General features: G+C 28.6%; 2 protein-coding genes across 2 annotated transcripts; both read right to left on the bottom strand.

Annotated features, from left to right (window-relative positions):
- Positions 1-1018: 1018 nt before the first annotated feature.
- Positions 1019-4279, bottom strand: LOC101251460 (zinc finger protein SHOOT GRAVITROPISM 5). The gene is made up of 2 exons (XM_004236161.5): positions 3954-4279; positions 1019-1703 (listed from the first exon to the last, which is right to left on the bottom strand). Exon 2 carries the CDS (start codon positions 1669-1671, stop codon positions 1141-1143), a length of 531 nt encoding a protein of 176 aa, XP_004236209.1. The 5' UTR covers positions 1672-1703; positions 3954-4279; the 3' UTR covers positions 1019-1140.
- Positions 4280-15528: 11249 nt separating this feature from the next.
- Positions 15529-17752, bottom strand: LOC101253882 (dof zinc finger protein DOF5.6-like). The gene is made up of 2 exons (XM_004236483.5): positions 17529-17752; positions 15529-16815 (listed from the first exon to the last, which is right to left on the bottom strand). The coding sequence occupies exons 1-2, from the start codon at positions 17577-17579 to the stop codon at positions 15865-15867; spliced, it is 1002 nt and encodes a 333-aa protein (XP_004236531.1). The 5' UTR covers positions 17580-17752; the 3' UTR covers positions 15529-15864.
- Between the last annotated feature and the right edge of the window lie 2310 nt (positions 17753-20062).

The raw sequence follows: 20062 nt of genomic DNA on the forward strand, positions 1-20062 counted from the left end.
GAATGCTGAAAAGTGAAATAGGACCATATATTCATTCAATTTTATGATGATTTATGACACTCAGGCAAATCTCCTTATTAACACAAACTCCGATAGGGATTGCATCACTACCTATCATAATAACTAGATCTACAAAATATAAAATACTAATTAAAAAAATTGTACCTTCAAAAGTCAAATTACAATAACAATAATATATATAGAGAGAGAGAATATATTCGCAAATTAAATTTAAAAAATTTATATGGAGTGTAAAACTATCAAAGTATATAACATGAATCTAAAAACAAATAATCTTGGATCAAAGGATGGTGCTGATTAACACTAGCATATATATATAACTTACATTATTTACTAAAATATAATTCTTACTCTCTTCGTTCAGAATTATATGTCATTGTTTCTATTTTTAGAGTCAAATTATAAAATTTTGACTAACATTGTAAGATATATTTTTAAATCATATTAATATGCAAAAAATTGCAATTTATAATACTTTTCATATAGTTTTAAAATGTCTAATTTTTTGTCTAAAATATCGAATTAATGTAATATTTTAATTCCGAACAGAGGGAGTACCTTTTTATTAATGTTGTCAAAAATAAAAAATCAGATGTTCTGAATGTTATGTAAATATATCTTTTTAGTCTAGTCTTCCCCCCAATATTGCCAAAATCTGTATTAGAAAATCAGAAAAATTATTGTTTTCCTAAATGGCATTGTTTTTTGATTCATTTGAGTACAAAATTTACTTTCAAATTTTATCATACTCCAGCAATATGCTCGATACCAAGTTATGTGAAAAATTATTTTCTTTTTTTTTTTCGATTCTAAAATAACTTAAAATCTCATGTTTAATTTCAATATTATGAAGATTACGTTAATTAACTAAATAAAAGGAAGAATCATACATACATCAAATTCTGCTAGATTAACCAAAGATATCATATACGTTAGTTACTAAACAACTTAATAATATCAATCGGTCATCCTATGGAAAGAAGAGAAAACAAAAGAATTATAAATCATACATCAAATTATTTTAATAAGTTTTTTTCACATCAAAAAGAAAAGAATACATATAACATTAATTAATTAACATCTTATTTTTTATTTTCCCCCCTCAATAATAATAAAATTTTAATGAGGTCGAAATTTTTGACTGCAAGAGTGGCAAGTAACTTCCATGCACGTAGGATCAATCCTACGAGTTGCTCTTTCTTTCAACTTTTCTGCTCTTTCAACTTCCTCTTTTGCCCTTTCCCACATACTCCTCGCACGTGCGAATTCCGACTGAGCCAGCTCTATTTCTCTTCTTGTAAGCTCCCTCACACGTTCCGCGTACGCTTTTTCAATGGCTGCCAGCCGTATTTGCTCCGCGGCTTGCCATTTAAGGGCTTCAACGTACCCCGAGTCGAACCGGACATCGGTGCTGTACTGATTGTGATCGTGGTTGAGTGATGCAGGTCGAATTAATATACCTTGATTGTGAGTTGATGATGGTTTTATTGGTCGTCGTACGCTGATTGAGAGTTGTAGGTCTAACGAAGGAGGTTCGATCGATTCCGATGATCGGATTATGTTGCCGGAGGAATCGGATGGCCAGGAGGAAGAATTTGGTGCGTTTTGGTGAGTAGACAGAAAATGTAGCTCCTTTTGATGATCTTCCATTGGTGAGTGAGTAGACAGAAAATGATGATGCTCTGAAAAGAAAAAAATTAGGGCAACTCAAATAATTACATGTGCATCTTTCGTTTAGTTTAAGACAACACGTTTAGTTTAAGACAACACGATTCAAATGTTATTGTAATTTTATTAAAACTTTCTGTTTATTTTTTTCTTTTGGTTTCACATTTAGTGTCCAGAGCCTCACATTGAAGCTCCAACTAAATCTGGATCGCACACTTCAACACCCATTTAGGGGTGGGTTTTTTTGGTTTCACATTGTGCGTCCAGAGTCCATATTGAAGCTCCGACTAAATCTGAATCGCACACTGCAAGACCCATTTAGGAGTGGTGCTCCCAACAGAATTTTCTTTATACACGGGGCTTAAACTTTCTATCAAGTCAAACACCAGAGAAATAAATTTGAGACAAAAGGAGTATATATATCAACATTGGTATTGTATAATAATATATAGAAGATTAGGGCAACGAACAAGGAGTGTCTTGGAATGGATAATTCCTTCGTTCTTAGTTAGATGTTTTTAATTTCATTCGAATTTTGGGAATGACAAAAAAAACATCTGAAAAGAAATACATCATGTGAATTTGAATTAGTCAAGTTAGTTAGGTCAAAAATACCAGATTGTTATATAAAAAATGGGGAGAAGGTAAGTTCAACTTTTGAGGAATTTGAATTATATATATTGAACTAGTATACATATGTGTAACTTAAATCCAACATATAATTACTACATATGCAAAGATCATTGCTTTACTCTTTTGTATCTTACCAGAAAGAAGGTTAAAGAGGATACCCAAAAAAGAAAAATATAGCTAGTTACATTTCATTTTGGCCCTATCATCTACTCTAGCTAGGCTCTAGCTATATCTTCATCAGTACAAACTGATGATGAATGTAGAGTTTGGTAGGTCAAATGAAATGCAGCTACATATTCTTTTTTTCTCTCTTTTTTTGTCATGAAACAAAGAAAATGAACTCTACAAATTATGACATTCTTTTCATTTTAGATACTCAACTACCTAATTAATACTACTTGTAATAGTATTATATATGCATGTTTCTAGAATTCAAATCTATCTAATTAATCATATTCATGTTTTGGCATGATTACTTCAAATCTAATTCTTCCATTACTTAGAATTTACAGTACTAGTCAAACTATATTACCCTTGAAAAGTCGTTTAGTGTGAAGTACAAAGTATAATAATCTCAGGGACAATATGTAGAACTATTTTATTATGCATTTGGTTGAAGGTATTAGGTAGTCTATTGATTATTTTATCCCACCATTTATACTACAGTGATAGAATATACTATAAGTTATCTCATGTACTTGGTGGATGACTTGTTACCAGGAAAACATATTATCCAGGGATAACTAGTTCTCAACTAAACGATAATGTCAAATCAAATGGGATAGAGAAGCTATGATAGAACAGACAAATAATGTAATTTCAATTCTAGGCTCTGCTGGCATTAATCAACCAATTTTTTCTAAGAGCAAAGGAACTTACCATAAGCTTGTCAGTTCATGAAATTGGCCAAAGTATAAAATATTTGAAAAGAATACTAGTACTAAATTTTGGCTTTTAATTAACTCCATGGATTTAGTTTCTTTTGAAAATAATTTCAGTAATATCATTAGAAGCATCTATGTATGAGAATCATAATATATAGTTCTCTAAAATATCAAACAAGCAACACGGAGAACTAACATTCCTCAAGTTATATGTCTAATAAAAAAATCATCAAGGTCTAAAACAAACTTATTGATTTTGAAATATGATGAGTTTAATGCTAAAAATCTTAAAAATTGAAGACAGTATTTAAATATTGAATTCGTCTCTAATCTATAAAAGAACTTATATATGTGACACACATAATCCATTAATTATACAGTCATATGACTTTTAGAAAAGATATACTCCAGTAGTAGTAATGTTAGAATCATTACCTATAAAAATTATAGTATATGTTCCCTATAAATCTTTTATTTGACCTAACCAAAAGAATGTCAAAAGCATAGAGTAGCTAAGAAAATGCAATTTCTTTTTTTCTTCACTTTAAAAAAAAAATCCCTTTCTGGTAAGTAACTAAAAGCTTTATCAATTGGAAATTTCAAGAAAATACTTGTTTTGTACGTAGCTAGTAATCAATTCGATCAATATGATGCACAAAAATACAATCAAAAGAAGTGAGATGAAATCTTTTCAAGAAAATAAAGCACGAAAAAAAGGCAAGAATGAATGAATGAAAGAAATAGTACCTTTTGTGAGTTTCAGTATTCAATGAATTTTCGTATAAAGAGAGAGAAAAGAGAGATATATGTACTAATCGTTTTTTTCTGTTCGAAAGCTTGAAATGATCAGACTATGAAGGTAGGGGAATTAGGTATATGAACAAAATTGAAGACAATAATTGGGAAGCCCTAAAAAAGGAGTTAAAACTTTTTTACAAGACGTTATGGGGGAGAAAATGAATGAATGAGAAGCAACAAAGAGAAAACGACTTTTGAAACCGATAGATTTTGACAACAAATATTTGGGGGGTGGGGGGTACACATGTATATGTATGTATATATTATATGTGTGTGTGTGTGTGAGTGATATATAGTAGTAGAAGACTAGTAGTAATTGTATGACATATATATACACAAAACCACATGGATGGTTTGCTAGTGGGAGAGACAAAGGCATTACCTACTTGCATGGGTTAAAGTGGACGTACACAAAGCACCAAAAATGTAATTACAAATTTCAGGAAAAAAGTGAATGTACAATATCACAATTGTGGGTCACCTCATCCCACCCCGCACCCCCACACAATACATAGAGTGTATATATATATTCCCTTTTCTAATCCGAACGGAGTTAAGGTTTTGAATTTATGAGTTTTGATCATAGAAAAGAAAGTTATTATGTTCTTGATAAGTTTCGATACATATTAAGTGTACTTTTAATACAAATATAAAATTTATATTAGAGCTATTCGTACCGGCTCTATCTTATTATCAAGTTTGTTTTTCAATATATGATTTATTATTATTTTTCAACTAATGAAATTTGTATTATTAAAACTCTTCTAGATTTAATTAGATGTCTTAAGTTTGAATCAGAAAATTAAGGAGGAATTGAAATTAGGTCGGTCAATAATCAATCAACTTCAATATCAAATGAATAAACACAAAAAACATAGTTAATGAAAAGAGAAATTATTACTTCTTGGACTTTATTAGATGTATTATTGTCCATTTGTTGATAAGAGTCTTATGCTAAAATATGTTCTTTATTTACTCTTTGGAGAAAATGGAGAAATAGAAATTGGAGAGGAGTCGAATTTATATTTTTAACAGAAAAAGGTTTAAAATATTTTTAAAATATTGAAAATGGTACAAAATTATTCTTCATTCACCTATTGGCTTCAAAATGTCCTTCTTATTCACCTTTGGTTCAAGATTGACCACCTATTTAATTGTTTTAAAATTAAACTCTTTAAATATTTTTTAAAATACTCGACGTTCAACTATTGGTTATAATTTAATTTATTAATATAATATATAAATCAATCCACTAACCACTCATTACTAACTAAATCCCACCCAATTAATAATCCAATTATATTATCAAAATAGCCATAAACACTACTAAAACACGATAAAGTTATAGATTCCTGAAAATGACATCCAAAATTATTCGAGTCCGAATCGAAGGTCAATTAAATTTAGGTTGAGCCGCTTATTTAGGAAGAGACTTTCAATAGGATTCTTTTCAAGATTGAATTAGAAATTTATGATTAACGGTAAAGAAGTAATACATCTCGAATTAATTCATGCACTTTTTTTAAATATAATTTTATAAATACTTATGATTTGTTTTAAAACCCTTAATATATTATTTTGAAAAAAAAGTTACCTATGAAGTAACATCACATAATTGAGACGTAAGAATAATTAAGATGAACATAGTCAGACTTTTAAGTTTATCAGTAATTTGATTCTATAGGTATTTTCGCCTCAAATTTTAAAAAACACTCAATTGGCATTAGCTTTTGTTTGTTGCATTAATAATATGACGGAGTTATTAATTTGGAGGGGTTTAATTGATAATGGGTGGGTAGAGTATTGATTTATAAATTCTACTAATAAATTAAATTATAACAAATAGTTGAGCACCACGTATTTAAAAAAATATTTAAATAGTTTAAAATATAAAACCGTTAAATAAGTGGTCAATTTTGAATCAAAAGATGGATGACAAGGGTATTTTGGAGCGGTGGGAAGGATATTTTGAAGGATAATTTTATACCATTTACAATTTTTGAGAATATTTTAGGCCCTTTTTCATATTTTTAAATATTGAGCCAAGTCATCTCAAATATACTTATAACTAGTGTGATATTAGTAATTTTGTTTTAAGGATGTAAAAATAATGATTTTAAGGCCTTACCTATCTCTAAACCTTATGTATATAATTTTCCAATCTTTTAATATCTCCTATGTTTGAATCTTATTTCATTTATATACACTTTTTGTTTTATATCAGTTGTCATATTAATTTTTCCAAACAATTTTAAAAAGTAAAGAACCTTTTTTGTGTGACATTTTTTATCCTTTTTCCACCTATTACACAACAAGTAATCCCAAAAATCCAAAAGTAAGTTATTCATGTCCCTTAAATAAACTCGTAATGGATAAGTTAAAAGTTATTAAACCCATTAAAAAGTAACCATTTTGAGAAACGTAACAATGTTTTCAGATACTTATAAACGGAAAGTGACAAAAGATACGGAATTAATGAAGTAAATAAAACCTAAATAGTGATTGATTCTAATTTTTGCTCAGGCATATAAATAGGGATTGGTGGAGTACATTTGATTATTATTATTATTATTATTATTATTATTATTATTATTATTGCTAGAGAATAAATATTTTTATTTAAATTAGTCTAGAAGAATGACTAAAGTAATATTAAATTAATTAATTCATAAGTATTTATCTTCCACATTATCCAAAAACATAAACGTGGAATGTTGACTTTCCTTCTTAAGCAACGTAACCATCAGAACAACTAGCAAGATTTAGTTATGACAACAAAATCTTCATGATTATACTCTTACCACTGTTAAAAATATTTACCATTATACTAATTAATTTTGTTACATTGCAAATATATATACTAATTAATTACTTACTTTATAAGAGAAATAACAGGACTCAAAGTCAACCTCGATTCAAAGTGAATTTTGAATCCTCTAATATAAATGACGAAGTTAACCCTCTAATTTAGTATTTTAGAAAATTCTCTAAAATTTATGTAGGTAGATAAGAAAAGTTAAAAAGAAAGAGTTATATGTATCATTTAATTTTTGAGTTCGGAGTCCACAGGAAAAAAAAATATCAAAAATTTCAAATAGGCACATCAATTTTTTTTTTTAACCAAAAAGGTAAAGTTACGCTGTTACTTTACAATATTAACGATGTTACTAAGAGGGTTAATCGCAACACCTTTCCGCCCCGGAATGGTTAAGTTTCTTCATCCATTTTGTTTTAATTTATGTATCGTCATTTGTGTATGAAATTTGTTGTAATCTTAAATATGCATGAAAAAATTTCATTTTAGAACAGACTAATAAGAAAATGAAATTTATCTAAAATGAAATTTTTCATTAATTATATCTTATCTCTATTTTTTTTTTCAAATTATAAAAAAAAAATTAAATTTTGTAGAATTCGGATATATCCCAAAAATATTGCGATATATTGTGTCCCAGATATATCGCTCACCGCTATCATATCTCAACTTCATATTTGAGAATAGAGTATGAATTTTTGTTATTTTTTGAAATGATTGAAAATTTTAGAGAATATGATAAAATTTATGGAGCGTAAAACGTTTGTTCATGTCAGCTGAGGAAACAGTGATGTCATGTGTCACCTCGTCGATGAATCACATTCATCGTATTAAGTTGAATAGTCTTCTCTTTCTGGTTTCTGTCTCTTTTATATGTGTGGCCTGCACAACTCCTCAATAATATTCTCATACTTCAAATACCAGAATTTTTAAACATTTATAGTAAAACATAACTATTTCGTAACAATGAACACATACACTCCTCAACAATTAACATTGTTTGCGCGCATTATTAGAATAGATTGTTTACGTCATATACAATCCTTCCACAAATCTTGTTGTATGTTGAATATTTTATGCACCGTACCAAACTGTCTTTTTACTCACAAAAAAAAATCTCAAACACCTAATTAAATCATTCATCTTGTTAAAGAATGACAAAAGTCTCACAAATGTGATTAATGAGATGGGTGGACTCCTTATAAGGAGTTGGAAAATCTTCCTCGCTTTGAGCTAGCTTTTGGTGTATGAGTCAGGCCTAAGACCTAATTTCATATGGTATCAGAACAGGGTCCGTCTCACCCGATATTGGGACCCCCATAATTAAAATTGCATACACACCAGATGTTAAGCACTGGACATGAGATGGGGTGTTAAAGAACGACATATCCTCCTCCCTTTGAGCTACCTTTTAGGATCGTAAGACCTAATCCAACATCAAACTAACTCAAACAACATGTATACATAAACTTAAAGCTCTTAAATTAATACTGAAACGTTTGGTGAGAGCGTAATTATGCGATCCACACGTGCATGAAGTGTTGTATGTTTACTAGTGATTACTCTTATTTTTAAAATAAAGCTGATCGGTGTCGAAATTAGAAATTTTATCATATGTATATTTAAAATTCATAATAATTTTTTCACGAAAAATGTTCGAGATTGGGTGGGAGGAGGAGGGGTTATTAGTAGTAGTAGTAGTAACTTTATAGAAGATAGAGAGGGGGGGGGGGGGTTAGCTTTATTGGTAGGGTTAAGTTGTCGGGGCTCTACATATATACCAAATGAATAAAGATAGCTACTGATGGATCTCTAATAACTTTATTTGATCCATCGATCGATGGCACGTGGGAGGGTGGCACATGTTTACAAGAAAAATGAAATGATGAAGATGATGAATTTCATGATCATAAATTAGTATTATTTTTGCTTCTGCAGAATCTACTGCTTGGAACCTTTATATTTGTGGGTCCATTCTCCATGTGGCTTTCCACCATTTTGTTTCATCATGTGCCTTACCCCGGCCAGACTTGGTTTCAACTTTAACATCAAATTAACAAAAACAATATTTACTTAGTACCCAATCAATTAAATTACTAAGATTATATAGATAGATTTAAGTTTACTAAGAGAAAAAAGAAATTGCATTACCCCAATCAATTGAAGTATTAAGATTATATAAACGATTTAAATTTGCTAAGAGAAAAAAAAATATATGTTACTCCAATCAATTAAATTACTAAGATTATAGACGACTTAAGTTTGCTAAGAGAAAAAAAAATTGTGTTATTAAGTGCATCACTCTAGAGTATCAAATTTTTTATGACTATGTTCTTCATTTGCTAGAAAATTAACACATCACTTTGTGTCTATCTGAATATGTTTAAGTGTGGCCTTGGTGACAACTATAACTAATGTGTGTATCATTTGGTAATCACTATCTAACAAAGATAGAGAGAACGTTTATCGAAAAATAGAACATATAGAAGAGGAAGCATTCCATAACAAAGGAAAACTAAAATCACGTGATAGTCAAAGCGCAAGACGAGAACAATAACAATATAAATCACAAGACAAGTTTAGCCGCTAGCTAATCTTCAACAAATATCTATAATCTTCGATAATAGGTCAAAGCTGTAAATGGTGTTGATATGTTCTCTCATTAATAAGTAACGTTTTAAGTTGATTAAGCAATATGTATCATCTATATATGTAATATTGTACTCTATTAATTTGTTATCCTAGACAAGTCAAAAAAAAATTATTTTTAATATATAAACTAATTTAAGTAAAAGAGAACAAGATAGCATCTATTTTATCCCCAAAATGTGACATGTCGAGAATAGTGCTTATAAGATAGAAATGGACGATAGGAATGTTTTACATGTTATGGAGGCTGCCCCCACCAAATTAAATTATTTTCAATTTTTTTTAAAAAATACCATTTTATATCAGATGAAAAGAGATAAATAATAATTTCTTTATATAGCGTCGCACAATTCTTTCAATGTAATTATTTGATTTTTGACATGAAGATGAAGATTTTTTTTTTAATTGAGAAAGATGTGGGATGTAACCATTACATTATTAATTAACTAAAATATGAATCCTCATTTAACAACTTACAATAATTGGAATAATTACTTATAGTCTAAGATATAATGATTAAATTTGTTTTATAAGTTGTTGAATATATATAAATCAATGAGGTTCTTTAATTTGTCTAGGACAAAAAATGAAGGGTTAGGTATATAAAGTCCAAGGGCCTAGTTAGAGAGAAACCAATAATTTCCATTGTAGTTGGAATAAAAGGAGATAAATAGGGACAATATGAAGATGGAAAAATAATTGAAATAATTAAAAATCAAGTCAAATGAAAGTGGCCTTTCTAACATAAATAAAAATAAAATAAATAAAGGAGTCAATCTTTTCATCCTTGTTTGGTTGAGTTTGGGAAAAGGAAAAAATTAAAAGAAAAAAAGATGGTAGACTTTTTATGTGTTGTTGCTATTAATATAATTATCTTGAAAGATAACGACATCTTCTTAGAAAAGGCTATATGCCAAAGTACATATATATATATATATATATATATATTTAATAATTCCAAAGAAAATTAAAGAAATCATTAGTATAAATTACATTTTTAAAGTGGCAATTAGCAAACAAAATTAAAGGTGCAAAAAATGGAAAAGGAATGCATGTTCATGTCATGATTTGATACAAGTAGCTAGAGACCTTCTACCTTGTCTTTCTATATAACTTCATATTTTAATGTATAAATAATAATATATTCAATATAAATTTATAAATGAAATCTAGAGAAAATGAAGTTTATTTTTACTTTCATGAGATAAAAAATATTATTTTTAACTTGTGAATTTAGTTAAAATTTTCAATTATCATGTTGTATTTTTACAGATTTAACACATTGAATAAAGACAATAATTGAAGGGTCAAATACTATTGCAACATTATTGAGTGGCATCATATTAAGTAACTTTACTTGTTTTCACTCGGATCAATCGTATATGATCTAAACAATTGAATTATGTCGGCAATATATATTAGGAAAAATTGTTTAAATACATAAATTACTTTTATTATTTCTCTAAAATTTCTTATCATATAAAAAAATAATAAAAATTTCTACTTTCTCCTACTCTTAGCTACATCACTTTACACGGTATATCAATTAGATAGATCACTTTACACGATGTATGAGATGCGGGCGCGCTATGTACCAGAACGCTGAATGATGTACACAAATTTGAGATGCAAATATATCAGAATGTTTAGTCATATATCTAATAATTGAAACGTCATGTATCAAAATGTTCGAAATATATTCCACCAAAAAAATTTTATAATTTAAAAAAATAAAAATAAAATATAATTAGCTTTTTTAACACTATTTCATTTATTATCACACAATATATATACATATCACGACAAGAAATAAGATTTAATTTTTTGTGACGATCACAACAAGGGTTTTTGTGATAACACAATAATATTGCTATAAAGATAATAGTTGTAATGGTGACTATATTCAAGTGATCAAAAAAAGTTGACGATTTTTCTACTTTCTATGGTGTCTTTATTCATCATAAAAAGTCATATTTCACTATTAAATATATTTGAATTGCCAATAGGATATGTCAAAATATTATGACCTCTACTTATTTAGATATCATTTTATAGTATATGATCATTTCATTTAATAATTTAAGTTATTAAAAAAAACTTATTTATATTAAATATTAATAAATTATAATTTTAATGTTATTCTATTGTTAAAAATTAATCGAGACACATGAAAATCAAAGGGCATTAAAGGAAATAGAAATTTTGGTGTGTTGAAAATTAGGAGCTCCAATTAATATATACTCACTAGTCACTAGCTAGCTTTTATTATGCACGATATATTACTATACATATGTGTGACATAAATCATGTCCATTAATAATCCATTAGTATCAAATGGACAAAGGATTAGACATGGAATCCGATTTGGAGTTCATGAATTTTTAATTTATTTTTAAAAAGTTTCAGAGCTAATTTTAATAAATAAATTTTATAATTAAATACATTTATACATATTTAACAGATTTCCTAATACATATATAAGGTCTAAGTAATTTCACTAAGAAATATTAATATCTATGATAATTTAATTTTTCATTTCCGTTTCTCTAACTTTTGCTCGATATCTAATATTGTAACTCCGCCCCGAAGACAAAGCACTTGAGAGCGGATGACATGCTTTGCCGAAAGAGAAAAAGGGAATGGATAGTGTAAAAGCTGGAAAGTCTGCTTAAAAAAAAAATTACTACTAGCTAGCTAAGTACTCCTACTTGCTTTGCTTTATTATATTTTCACTAATTAATATTTACTTCTAATTAATAAGCATGGTTATAACTTATATATGTACTGTACTTTAAATTGTGTGTTATGTTTAATTAACTGCAGAAAGTAAATATTATGAGTTGTAAAGATGAATTATAATGCAAGTAGACCACAAAGGCCAGGTGACTTTATTAGGTCTGAGCCTTTGAGGTTGACTTATAAAGGAACTTTCAGTGTTTTTCTTCATTACTTATAAATAATTAATCGATCTGGATTGTAATGCATTGGTGAAGTTGTGCTACACTATTAATTAGAAATCTCGAGTTTAAGTTAAAAAAAATTTATTGAAAATATTACTCCTGAATAAACTCTGTAATGCATGATTTATATTTGATCGAGACTCTAATATGAATTATAGGTATTTGAAAAACAAAATTAAAGAAACAGCTTAATTATTATTCTGACAAAATATCTTATAAAGGGAAAAGACAATAACAAGTGTGGGTGATGAAGAGATTTGGATTAAAGCTGTTTTGGATCATCAATGCCATATGCTTTGGATCAATAACCATCTAATAATATATATTTTTAAAAGCTGTGATGTATGGCATGCAAATGACAACTAGCTTATCAGTTCGTTTACACCTTTTTTTTTTTGGTCTAATGGTCCATATCTTCCCTTTTTGTTTGGACTTATATTATTAAAAAAAGTTTAATCTTAAACTAATGTTACTGATTATTAAAGGTGGACAGTCTCCTATTTGAGAGTTTTAAAATGAGTTAGAATAAAAAAAAATGGATCATGACTCAAAAGGTTTTATTTAGTCATGATGAAATGGTGAACTTGGATTTAAATAATACTTTTTTTTGTTTCAATTTATTTATATGATTTTGATTTGAAATATAATTTAAGAAAGTAGTCAATCAATCCAATTCAAAATAATTTTTTTCATGTTTTCATATTTTTAAGAAATTTAATTACCTAACAAGTCAAAAATCTTCCTCTTCTTTATAGATTGGGGAAAAGATGTTTAAAAGTAGATTTAGGAAGAAATTTCACATGAAAGCTATGTTTTTTATTGATCAAAATAAGCAATATTTCTCCAAATTGGCCAAAATTAACTTCTAGGTTTATTTTACTTCATGTTTTATCTCGATTCCTGTATAGGAGTTTTCACCTTTTTTTTCTTTTTGCTAATTAGAACCCGTAATCTTAGGATTTGAAGTAGAAGATGTTTATCAATCGAGCAACCCTTCTATTTGGGTTTGGGTTGGTTGTCCATGTTTCAAATTCTAGGCAAACTAAATTTGATATCTTTATTTATCTAGACAAATTGAAAACCTAAAAAGTTCTTTAAAGACACTAACAAATACTCCCCTCCGTCCGAAATCGTTTGTCATGCTGCGTTTTTTGAAAGTCAATTTGACTAATTTTTAAAGTTAAATTAGATCACATTAATTCGATATGTTAAAACAAAAAAAAAACTAGATATTCTAAAATTATATGAAAAGTACTATAAATTGCAATTTTTTGTGTATTAATATGATGAAAAAAATATATCTTAAAATGTTAGTCAAAGTTTTTATAGTTTGACTAAAAATAAAAAACACGACAAATAATGCCGGACAGAGATAGTAATATTTTTTTTCAAATAATAGTGAAATAGTGGTCAGTGGATCGTAATTTCAGATTTTTCGTTTTAAGTTTTCACTTTGCTTTCGTCTAGTATAACTTGAGATTGTGAAGTTTCAACAGTTTGTTAAATATAAAGAATGGATATAAGCTAATGTTATTCAGACTCTTTCAAAATGTTGAGGGGTGCGTATTGGATCGTATTTTTTTGGATCCGATACAGATGCGGCATCATTTTCCGGGAGTCCGAGCAAGGATATAAGTCTGTTGCCAATGCTGGGCTAGGACCCAAAGCTTCATAAATATCTGGGCCCTAAAAAATTGGGTAGGCCCAAATGCTTCACAAATATGAAATAGAGATAAATGGGCCTCGAGAGAGTGGTTACTGGGCTAACAATTGTCTATATTGTGATTCACTGATTTGTGCATTATTGTGGTGGATTTGTGTCCCTCGATCCCCTTATAGCGCAAGTCATTATAGAGTCCTGAAATGAGAAAATCATCCGGGATAACAAACATTTAGCCTATATATATTATATATGATAGTTAAAGTTTAAAGTTTAAGAGAGTTGTAATTTGCGAATATAGTTTTGTCAATTTTTTCTATCGGCATGATTTGTATATTTCGATTTCTGATTGTATTAATTCAGAATTTTATATATACTTATTTTATTTGTATATTCGCAAGCAAAATATACAAATTAGGCAGAAATATACAAATTGTCGTTTCTTAGCAAATGAAACTATAGCTATAAAGTGCAATTATCAAAACAATGTTTGCTATTTCTAGAGAATATCTCTTCTAAAACATGAGGGATAATTATATAAAACTCTTCACAAATTTGGTTAGGGGGAACACGGAAGGAAATTACAAAGTGGGGAAATTGAACTCTCCGTAACAAGGTAAAAGTTAGATAGTTAACTAGTTAGGCTGTCAAGATTTCTTAGTGGCGGATGTTGAATAGTTGAAATTTAAAATATTAAAAACTTTTTGTGCTAAAACAAATTCAGGCACACATACCATACATGCAATTTTTTTATCTCATTCGTGTATGACTAAATCATTTTCGAAAATGGATCTAACTTATTTTAAAAAATCATACAATATGCATTAATTATACACCTATCAAACCTCAAAACATTTCTTATAGACATCCCTGAACTTGTTTATACTTTTTTGAGCCCCTCCCAATAGAGTTAAGATACAATTAGTAGTTTGTTTTTTCTTTTATCAATAATCATGTACAAAATTGGGATATATCAAACATAGTTAAATTATACTTTTTCTATATGAATAATCAAAGTGTACTGTTTTTTTTTAAAACAAAATTCAAATAATTTAAAATGAAGAATACCGGAGGAAAGGGTACTATATACACCCGTTTCAAATTTCAATTTATCTAACTCGCGTAGGCAAAAAGTTCAAAGAAAAGAAGAATATTTTTTAAATTTCTGATTTTTATAGTATAGTCGTTTTCTTTTTGCAATTATAATAAATTGAGAAATTTATAGTTGAATTGAGCAAAAACTTACCCGCAATGAGTGTTTACACCAAGCCTATGTCATGTGTTTAAATTTATAGTTTATTTTTACTTCATTAAATCACTTTAATAATGCATTTTGCATTAACTTAATATAAACACCCAGTACAAAAAAGTTTTGTCCGTTAAATTATTTTCTAATATCATATTATATCTTTAACTTTTTGAATCAAGACAAATATTATTAAAAAGAAAGAACATCATATAAAACATAACTAAAAAAGGCATCAAACTAACTTTGCCGATATATATATATATATATATATATCTTAAAACAAATTTACAAAATAAAGATTTGAGAATAACTAAAAAAAAAGCAAATATTAATAGTAAAATCTGGACTCTTACAATATCTCCTCTTCACACCAAAAGTCCTCAACATAGATTAAAAAAAAAAAGTTAAAAGAGCAAACACACTTTTCACTCCAAAAAGGAGTTTATACAAAATTTAAACAACAGGTAAATACTCTTTAACTTGCAATCATAGCATTAACATGAAACCCTAAACTTAATTAAAAATTTTCAAACTAAAGGATTTGTTGCGGATGATCCATAACAATTACCATTCATCAAACCCGTCCAAGATCCTAGGCCACCATTACCAGAATAATACCCAAATGATGATTCTTTGTTGCTGCCTAATTGATCGTCATGCCATTCCAATGACAAAATTTTGGGATTTGGCTTCATTTCAACTGCATTAATATTTTGTACTTCTTCATGATGATTTTCATATGGCAACAACATTCCAAAACTATTCCCATTATTACTACTATCCATAATACTCGTTATTCCAAATGGATAATTTGTGGCAACAATATTATCATGATCATGACCAAATCCATTAGTACTAGTACTACCACTCATCATCATCATTCCAATATTATTATTATTATCACCATTCCCAAGAAATAAATCTTGGTTTAATAATCTTGAATTAGTAGTAGTACTACTACTACTTCCCACTAAAGCCTCGTACTTACTTTCCATAAAATCAATAATTGGGGCTTGATTTTCTAGCATGAAATTACCATGATGCCCAAAGTTAGTACTACTCATGAAGTGATGAGGAAAGGGCATTTCTGGAATGTTGTTGTTATTAGTAGTAGTAGTAGTAGATAAAGGTATACTCTCATTAGTATTAGTAGATGATTTTTTGGATGATACTTTTTTGTTCTTGCGGCAGCCACCACCAACAGGGATGTTTCGTAACGTGCCGCCTTTAGTCCAGTACCTACGACAAGTCTTGCAGAAGTATCTAGGTTGAGTGAGACTGTAATTGTTGTAGTAACAGAATTTTGTATGAGTAGAGTCGCAACGAGGACACTTGATGGAATGGTCATGTGGTGGTCTTAGTCTTCTTTGATCTACTATTATGGGCCTTGAACATGTCATTAAATTGTTAATGTGATCACCACCAGATGGTGAAGAAGAAGAATCCATTCCTCCTGCACAATCCTCGTGAATTGTGCCCTGACATAAATTTAAACAAGTAAAGCATATATCAGTGTAGGGACATGATGTCAGAGTTAACTCTTATCAACTATTCCATGGTACCCTTAAGGACATTCTTTTGTCGTTTCGTATTAATTTATATGATATTATTTGAGTTGAAAATCTTAAACAAGTGTGTGCATTACTATAAATAACTTTGATAATATTGAAATTTTAAAGTTCAATTTATTTTCAATACAGACTAAAAAAAAGAAAATATATCACATAAATCAAGTCTCGAACCAGAATTTAGAAGTCATGACAACGCTAGAGCCTAAAGTTGTGCATTCCCAAGGACCTACAAAGATTTTGTGAGGAATGATTTGTAGACTGTGTTGGACAATAATGGTTGCTCCCTTCATTTTCATTGATTTGGCAATTTCTAACTGGACACAAATAATAAAGAAATAATGAACTTTTTTTTTAAATTTTTTGTTAACATTATCTAAGTATATATAGAGAGAGCGCATTTGTGTGGCAACAAGACATTATTTAACGATATTTAAAAATTAAGAAATTCAAGTGTTGAAAGTTTTTCATTTTCAGTAAGGAAATCTTAAATATGTCATGACATTCTTGCTACATCAATCTCCGTCTGCACAAAGGGAGTAGCAACTACTAGTATATATAATCCTTCAAAGAAGTAATTGAACTTTCACATATATACACACCGAAGTTAAAAAAGAAAATACCTGTAACCAGTCAGATGAATCCATGCAAACTTGTAGAGAAGTAATTCCCATTAATTCTTTTCAATTGCCAGAGCTATAGCTACAATATGTATGCAATATTTTTCTTCAAAATGTAACGCAACAATTAATATTTGCTCAGTTTGGACTCCTTCAAATAATTCTTATAAGTGGATAATAGACTTTAATTGGTAGTGTTAGCGAGAGAGAGCTGAATGAAAATGGGTGCTGAGATTGTGAATAAGAAGGAAGAAAAAGGCACCCCGTGGGGCCTGCTGTGGGGTGTACAATTGTACCAACTTGCATCTCTACTAATTAATTAATTAGTGGAGTAATTACTTACTAATTTAGTGTCTAAACTTCTTCCTACCATCTATCGTCGGTGACAACTATAACACTTTTTGCCAATACATGTGATCAGTTTAAGACAGTACGGTACGTTATTCGTATTTTAAATCGAAAGGAAGAAGTCTATTAGAAATAATTATTTATTATTCGGTCGATCGGTTACATTAGAGAATTGTGATTTGCAATTGGACGGATAGGATTTTGTTGATATTTAGTTGTGGTAATGTGAGGCGTTGATTGTGATACGATTTTTTATACGTCAGATGAGTCTATGTCTGAGGTGGCAAGTAGTTGGAGAGGAGAATATTTGGGTCGTCGATAAAGACCATATTTTGGGCCCACTTAGCAAAATGAGCGGATAAACCGAAAGAGCACTCCATTTGTGGACCCGTTTTTGAATGTGGGGTGATATTTATGGACCCCTTTCCTACTCTTCTTACAAGCAAGGTATAAATTCTCTTATCAATGACGTGTCCACTCATCTATTCACCACGTGGGTTGCTAAATATATTGTGTTAGTAGCCTCTATATATATGTTTCTTGTAACACATTGTCACATACCATGATAATAAGAAGAAAAATATTGTATAACCGATCTAGGTTAACGAGACCGTTCCATCTTTAAATAGAAGTCTTAAATTTGAGTTTTAGATATGAAAAGAGTCATATTTGAAATACTATATTGTTATTTTTAGTGGGTCTTGATTTTTGCAGTACCTGATTTGAAATTAATTGGGACTACTATTTAACTTAAATTTGAGTAGTTATATACCATTTGAAAGGACCATTGAAATTCGAAAGAATGGTTATTGTCGCCTAAATCTATGACCAATTCATATATCACTTAGTTAATTTCACAAATAATTTATTTAAAATATGTAGAGGTGAAAATTGTATTTTTCAAATTTTACCTATAAAACTATATTGATATTATTATTGTTACTGAAAATTTTACTACTTTGTTTGTATATGTCCAAAATCTAACACAAACAGATGGCTCCATTCATTTATATACATTGCGACATCACATGTTGCCATATTTGTACTTAATAAATTTGAGGAAAAAAGATATCCTGTTCTTTTACGATTAAGATATCTTTTATGTAAAAATCAAAAATTAAAATACATAAAAACTAAAAAAGAAAGGTTTGCAATGCCTTAGTTCTACTTTTTGTCAATTAATTACTTACCAAAGGAAGAAAATAAAGAAATACTTATTAACGTAGCTTTCTTCTTCTGCAAATTAAAATACAAAAAGATAGAATAATAATCCTTTCCCCACATTTTGAAGCAAAAAAATTATAATTTTCTCAAATATAACCTTTCTCCCGCTTTTCCCGGGCCAAAATTGATCATAACTTTGTATTAAAAGGAAAATGAAAAAAAAAAAAACAATTTTAAAAAATACGGTCAAATTCCAAGAAGGGTTCCTTCACTTTAGTGAATCAAACTTGCAAAAAAGTAAAAGAAAATCCTAAGGCCTAAGAAGAGAGGACCAAAGTTAAATCTTAAAAAGGATAAATTAGTCATCTTTAGTTAACGTTACAGACACGCCTCGAATACTTAACAATGTTCAAAGTACGAAGAAAAATTACTCCTATTATAAAGTTGATTAAAAAGAAAAAAAATATGTCTCTGTAAAATATTAGATAGTACACCTGACAGTTTTTTGTAACTAAATCAATCATTAGATTGATTCAAATTTCAAAATTGTACCCCCAAAAAATATAATACACTCGAATAAAAATAATATTTAGCGATAATAAATATTAATAATGAAAATTAATGTCTTTATTGATATTAGTTAAGTATTATTAAAGATTTAGGAATATATACGAAAAAGCCTCTAAATATATATATATATTTACTGACAAATAAAAAATTAATTACCACTAATAATTTTTTTATATCATGGTCCTTCCTCTAAAACTATTTATTATCTTAATTTTTCAAGACAAATTAATTATTCTTATTTGCATTTATCCTGAGTAGTACTTGCTTTAGTCTATTTTACTTATTGTGTTTTATTTTGTACGCCCTTTATTTTAAAAAAAAATAATTAACTAGAGGATACTAGCTCCTATTAATTCAAATATTTTTTTCTTTTGCACCATATTGATATCTTTTCATATTTATAACCAAGGGTAAAGCATCCTTATTAATGGTACCTTTATTTTTTTTAAAACGAT

Source organism: Solanum lycopersicum, chromosome 3, assembly GCF_036512215.1.
Source record: "Solanum lycopersicum chromosome 3, SLM_r2.1".
Taxonomy (NCBI): domain Eukaryota; kingdom Viridiplantae; phylum Streptophyta; class Magnoliopsida; order Solanales; family Solanaceae; genus Solanum; species Solanum lycopersicum.

Excerpts from the sequence above, each read along its gene's own strand:
- LOC101251460 (XM_004236161.5), bottom strand. The coding sequence starts at position 1,671 with ATGGAAGATCATCAAAAGGAGCTACATTTTCTGTCTACTCACCAAAAC.
- LOC101253882 (XM_004236483.5), bottom strand. The coding sequence starts at position 17,579 with ATGGGAATTACTTCTCTACAAGTTTGCATGGATTCATCTGACTGGTTA. Across the intron at positions 16,816-17,528 it reads ATTCATCTGACTGGTTACAG|GGCACAATTCACGAGGATTG; the intron begins GTATTTTCTTTT and ends AATTTATGTCAG.